The sequence below is a fragment of the Lithobates pipiens genome, unplaced genomic scaffold, assembly GCF_037356315.1.
Source record: "Lithobates pipiens isolate NorthernLeopardFrog02 unplaced genomic scaffold, aLitPip1_a1.2 Scaffold_18, whole genome shotgun sequence".
NCBI lineage: Eukaryota > Metazoa > Chordata > Amphibia > Anura > Ranidae > Lithobates > Lithobates pipiens.
The window spans coordinates 492,754,809-492,761,671 of record NW_027507758.1 but is presented as its reverse complement, the minus strand read 5'-3'; the positions used below and the strand labels follow the sequence as shown (position 1 = coordinate 492,761,671).

Genomic DNA, 6,863 nt, shown 5'->3' with positions numbered 1-6,863 from the left:
ATCATCCTTAACCCCTATTTTGAGATCCAAAAAATGTATCTCTGACTAGCCTCATATTTCAAAAAAATCCCCCTATTGTTGACATTTAGTTCACTCATAAAGATGTCCAAATCACCTTGACTACTATCCCATAGGAGGAGGATGTCGTCTGTATACCTTGCCCACAGCTTCACCTGAGGTTTCCTGTGGGCATAGACGACATCCTCCTCCCAAAGAGCCATAAAGAGGTTCGCCAAACTGGGGGCATATTTAGCCCCCATGGCGCCCCCTCTATCTTGTTTATAAAATCGACCGCCAAACCAGAAGTAGTTCTGTGATGCCGCAAACTGGAGCAACTCCATCAAAAAACAGATCTGCTCATCGAATAACTCAGAGTCTCTTCTCAGGAAATATTCAACTGCAAATAGCCCCTGATCATGCGGTATCACCATATACAACGATGTGACATCCGCCATCACTAACCACCACTCTGGCCCTGGGATGTAATCAGCCAGTAAATTAATCACATGGCATAAATCTTTGATATGTGAAGGCATTTTGGTGACCAATGGTTGTAGGTAGAAATCTATATACCTGCTCACAATAGGGCGTCCTGGGGTGCAGGTAGGGTGTTTATGAATTTTCGGTAGATAATAAATCACTGAGGTAAGAGGTGCTTTAGGTACCAAATATGATTTTTCCTTACCACTTAGGATGCCCTGCTCGAACCACCTCTGGACCAAGATCTCTAATTCATCTTTATATACAGTCTTAGGGTCAGATCTGATCGAAGTATAGGTCTCCCGATCATCAAGAATCTTATACATTTCCTTCAAATAGTCCTTCCTATCCAAAATTATGACCCCCCCCCTTTATCTGCCGGTCTAATAACTATCTCCTTATTCTCATATAAGGGGTTAAGACCAGACACTAGTTCTTTATTAGATTTTACCTTTTAAGGGGCATTGAATCCAAATCTCTCAATACTACATCCTAAATACTTTTAAGGCAGGGGTCAAAGATCCGGGGGGATTAAATAGTGAGGTATTTGAATGGCCAGAATGAAGAAATTCATTAGGTGAGGACACTTCTGTATAAATAGGCTTAGAAGCCACATACCTCTTAATATTCAGCCTACATACGAATTTATGCACATCCATGTAAGTCTGAAACGTATTCAACCTACGAGGGGGCTCATACTTCAGACCCTTATTTAATAGGAGTTTCTCAGAATCTGTCAAAACCGCTGTACTCAGATTGAATATCCCATCACTCGCTGTGGTTTTTTCCTTTATAGCTCATAGTCGCCTCCCCCCTCTAGATCTTCTCTTTGGTCTACTGACCTTTTGACGCTCTGACTGGGTTTGTGAGAACCCCAGTGTTGCTGATCCTGACTAGATGGGCCAGGACTAGCAGATTCCACAGGGCCCTTAGATATGAGGTATTGGGGCACATTGGTCAAGCCCCCCCCCCCCCTCCTATAGGCCTATAATCGGCCTGTGGACCCTCCATATCACGTAATGGGTAGAAATGGTTGGAAGTACTGACATTATATTCAAACTAATTTCTCCCATCAGCCATCCCCATAGGGCCAGACTGTTGAAATTCAGGTCCACGCCTACCGTAATGATTGTGCCCAGGTCCATAGTCATGGCCATATCCATAGCCAGAATAAAATCCTGGATCAGGGCCATGAAGAGGTGGAAAGACATCATTATTGGTCATATAATGGCCTTGCGTCCTACCACCAAAAGGTTGACCCTGCATGGAACCATTATTAATATATGCATTGCCACGACCACATCCACTACCGGGAGGGTGACCCGATCTGCGGGGATGGCATGGCGGTAAGGGTGGGTGGTGTCTCTATGTAGTGTTTTGGGTTTTTTTTATATATACATATATTTTTATCTAATTGTGTGTTTTTCATACTAATGCCCCGTACACATGATCTGAAATCCCACCAGCAAAAGTCCGATGTGAGCTTTTGGTCAGAAATTCTGACCATGTGTCTGTTCGGAATTCCCGCCAGCAAAAGATTGAGAGTGGGTTCTCAGTTTTTCGGTCGGAAATTCTGATCGTCTGTACCAATTCCGACATGCAAAATTCTTACGCATGCTCGGAAACAATTTGACGCATGCTCTGAAGCATGGAACTTCATTTTCTCAGCTCTTCATAGTGTTGTATATCACTGCATTCTTGACGGTCGAAAGTTCAGAGAACTTTTGTGTGACCGTGTGTATGCAAGCCAAGCTTGAGCAGAATTCCGTCGGAAAAACCATCCAAGTTTTTTCCGATGGAAAATCCGCAGTGTGTTCAGGGCATTAAACATCTTTTTGCATTTTTTGTGTTTGTCCATTCTATCATCCGTCTTAGTATCATGGCGTCATAATATGTTTTTATGTCAGGTTCTGCCCCGTCCCCCGTGCATTTTATTTCTACTTAAAAACACATACTGTATCCTTGGTTTCTTATCCTGACATACATATTTTATGATAATTTTATGTAAAAATTATTAGGAAATTCTGGGAGAGTGCTATTGGTATCATTTTAAATTTATATACTATTTTCGGCAGTATGGCCATTTTTATCATATTTATCCTTCCCATCCAGAATAACGGTCATGTTGATATTTTCTTTATTTCAGATTTAATCTTATTGAGTAATGGGGTGTAGTTTGACTTGGTACATTTTATCCAGGGATGCTGGCATTTTGAGGCCTCAAGAAATGAGATAGGCCATCAGTACATCAGGATTGATCAATTTTCAGATATATACCATAGTTTATGGATTCTACAGACTAAATATACACTGATTTTGGGTTATTTTCACCAAAAAATGTAGAAGAAAACATTTTGGCCTAAATTTAGGAAGACAGATTATTTATTTGCAAACAATTAAAACCGAAACAAAGAAAATAAAATTTTTTCCCAACATTATCAGTCTTTTTTTTTCCGTTTATTTAGCAAAAATACCCCCAGTGGTGATTAAATGCCACCAAAAGAAATCTATATGTGTGTGAAAAAAATAATAAAAATGTAATTTGAGTACAGTGTAGCATGACCACACAAATGTCATTCAAAGTATGACAGTGCTGGAAATTGGCCTGCGCAGTAAGAAAGTAAAAATACCCTGTATTGAAGTGAATCATTATGATTTATTTGTGCTATTATAGTTATTTCATCTTTTGGGAGTTAATCGAACGTGATAGATTATATGGAATAAAAATATACTGTATATGTGCCTCTGAAGTCCTCTGTGTTGACCTTTGAAATTGAATTGTGATGACTAAATCAAAAGAATAACAAAAAAATCCACGTTATAACTGAAAATATTTATTGAGAGATTGAAGGCAACACGTCAGTGTAAAGGGAGTTGAATACATATTTTATTATGAATAAACAAGAAGATAAGTGGAAGGAAACAATGGAAACCCTTTGGTTTGGTCCATCATTACAGCTTGCATGTGTGGAATGTGCAGGCCTCCAGCAGACCTAATAGAAAGAAAAGATAATATTTATGGCATTTGGGGTATGTTATCATTATTCTGTGACTCCTTATAAATGAAAAATAATTTTCTTCATTAAAAGACTTGTGAAAATATACAAAGAACTACTACATGTTACTAGGCTCATTTATTGACAACATTCTTCCACCAACGTCGTTGGCGTTTCAAGACCTTTACAGACTGGATCAAAGGTTTCTGGCTAAAATATCTGCAAACATCTTTTGTTGTAATTTAACACTTTAATAAAAATCATAATGTAAAGGCTCTTTACTGGTAGCCCCGTTACCTTGGAAGTTCCCCTGGCTGTATTTTATGTTTTTCATATTTACCTTTTCCAGATTTTCTCAAGTGGTGGACAGCCTCCAGTGGTGCAGAAATCAGAATAGAAGTGCTGAGAGTGATTGTAAAGTCTTGTTTTCTTTCTCTAAAAATAACAAACACGTTATACTTACCTGCTTTGTTGCAGTGGATTTGCAAAGAGCAGCCTGATCCTCCTCTTCTCAGGTGCCTCTTCTGTGCTTCTGGTTCCTCCCTCCTGTCGAGTGCCCCCACAGCAAGCAGCTTTCTATGGGGGCACCTGAGTCACAGCTCCCTGTGTCCATTCAGACACGGAGCCGTGGCCAGGCCCCTCCTCCCTCTTTCCCCATTGGCTAACTGACTTTGGCACCAGTGGGAGCCAATGGCACCGCTGCTTTCTCAGCCAATCAGAGGGAGAATCTCAGAAGGCCGAGACACTAGTGGACATTGCTGGACAGAGAGGGGGCTCAGGTATGTATGAGGAGGTGCTGGGATGCTACAAACAGAATACTTTTTATCTTGATGCATAGAATGCATTAAAGAGGTTGTAAACCCATTTTAAAAAAGAAAAGAAAAAAAAAGGCTGTAAGAGAAAGGCATAATGAGCTAGTATACAATGCATACTAGCTCATTATGTAATAGGCACCTTAGAACTAAGCTCTCTCAGCAGTGCCCGCACACCACTGAGTTGGCTGACATTTTTCCTGGAGTTTCTACTGGGTTTGGCTGGGGCCATGATTATGTCACTCCCGTGCATGTGCGCGGAAGCGGCCATCCACGGCACTGAGCTCGTAAGGAACGGCACCTGTGCCAGTTCCTTCAGAGTGCATGTTCCAGTGATGTCACTGGCTGCATATCTACTAAATATCTCCCAAACCATACACTTTTAGGAGATATTTTCACTACCTATAGGTAAGCCTTATTATAGGCTTACCTATAGGTACTGTAAATGTATGCAGAGGAAGTTTACTTCCTATTTAAGATAAAAAAAACTTCTGACTTTACAACCACTTTAATGTGAGAATAGGGTGCCATTGTAACACCATCTCAGGGGCATGAGTTTGATGACTTGCACACATGGGATGTTCTCAGCTAAGATTTTAGATTTTTCAGGGTTAGGTAAAACTAACATGTTCCACATAACATAGTAAATCTTTTAAACCTTCGCTTTTTGGTTACAGTCTCAAGGTATGTTGTTTAGTTGGAATGTCTGTTTAGTTGCCTTTAATTGTTTGTTCCTAATAAACTGAAACATATTATATAGTATGCATGTATAATATATATATATATATATATATATATATATATTATACACCATTCATCTGATTAGACTACGACAAGAAATGATTTGTAGGAACTCTATTTAGGATAATGAATATATTTCTATTCAAAGGAATAATAAAATATATAACAAAAGAGAATAATGTGGCTTGTCATTATGTTGTATACTGTAAGTGTGGAATAATCGAGAAGCTTTGTATCAAACTTTCAGGGCGGTTTGGGAAGCTGACTCAACATTTCATACCCAAGTTTAAAAAAAAAATAGTCTCTCTAGATGTAATTCAAAAATTCTCACAAAACACGTTCAATCTTGGTAGCATTGGAAGTGATACTGGGCAAGTGGTTGAAAAGGGGGTCACAGACATACAGAGGCATTTGTCTCACTACATCATACTGGAATTTTATGATTCTATCTCTAAGAAGGTCAATTTAGATCATGGGAAGTTCACTAAGTGATGGCATAATTATTTGAAGCAATATCTGCTCCATCCAATGAAGACAAGGTGAAGATATCAAACTTTGTAATTAAGATGTGCTGACGTCTTTCATTGGGGGAGGGGTGAGGTTTGAGAAATGTATGCCTATATATATATATATATATATATATATATATATATATATATATATATATATATATATATATTTCAAATAAAAAAGGAAGGTTTTATATAAAGTCTAAAATAATTTTTTTCAATATATATATTTATTTCAATTATAGTTGGGAGAGTAGGCATCTCACCCTTACAATTAATTTTACCTGATTTTCCACATTTGTTAAGATTTTCAATAGCATCAGCATATGGTTTGCCCAGATAATCATTCATTGTGCTCTCTTTCACCTCAGCCAGACATTGTGTAGAGTCCTTAAATAATTGGTCTTTTTTCTTATCTGAGACAAACATTTCAAACTGTGGTTTCGGGTCTATGTTCTTTCCGAATTGTTCCTACAGTTAAGGACAAAGAGATTGTTGAATACCTTGGAGTACTTATCTACAGTCCTGCCTTATATTGTACATTTACCAGAGAATTAAAAACAGGAAGCATGGTAAAATGTTTTTTTTAGCGTAATCTCAAACTGCATCTGATAGCAACATCAAACTACTACAGAACAACATTTCAATCACAATGTAAAAAAATTAAAATAAAATGATTTGCTGTTGATATACCCTTAATCTGTAATATCATTGTTTTTTTATTTTTTTTATTCTTAGCGTATTGTTTATTTTATGTTATTTTGTGCTTTGCTGATCTGTGTAATGTTACCTTGTAATCTATTTATTTAATTGTCAATACAGTTCTTGTTCTCTGGTGGCAATTTCCATTGATTGGCTTAAAATGAAGTGATGGTACTTTTGGCCTTCTGTGCACACTTGTGAGAGTTCAGGCTGCCATGCTTACCTGCAGTACACCAGTAAGTATCCCTGTTACAGGTAATGCAGACATGTCAAATGTCCTGGAATTTTTTTTGATGTCATGCAAATCTGTACTTCCTTATCCCAATCAGAGTTTCCTCCTGAGCAGAGTGCTGTAATTTCTACTATCAAAACCAGATTTTTTGGCCACAGACAATGGCTGCTGTGTGCAAACACTGCTTTTATGCTTCTCTTAAGTGACATCCGAATGAGCTGTATTTTCCAGTTTAAGACTCTAGTCTGTTAGTGGCCAATCAAGGAGTTCTGAGATTTTCATGTGCATTTCGAGAACCCTCAGATTGGCTGCATATTACAATCACACACCAGGTTAGGGACTAATCAAAATAAATTATCTGGAGTTAATGCAGCGCCATTTAATGTGATAA

At 38.2% G+C, this 6,863-nt stretch overlaps 1 protein-coding gene across 1 annotated transcript in view; it reads right to left on the bottom strand.

Annotated features, from left to right (window-relative positions):
• Positions 1-3,298: 3,298 nt before the first annotated feature.
• LOC143988773 (serotransferrin-A-like) overlaps positions 3,299-6,863 on the bottom strand; it is an 86,368-nt gene continuing 82,803 nt past the window's right edge. The window contains exons 16-17 of the mRNA XM_077488622.1: positions 5,823-6,009; positions 3,299-3,473 (exon numbers count right to left, since the gene is read on the bottom strand). Coding sequence (XP_077344748.1) covers positions 3,433-3,473; positions 5,823-6,009 — 228 coding nt within the window. The 3' untranslated portion in view covers positions 3,299-3,432. The remainder of the gene's footprint in view (positions 3,474-5,822; positions 6,010-6,863) is intronic.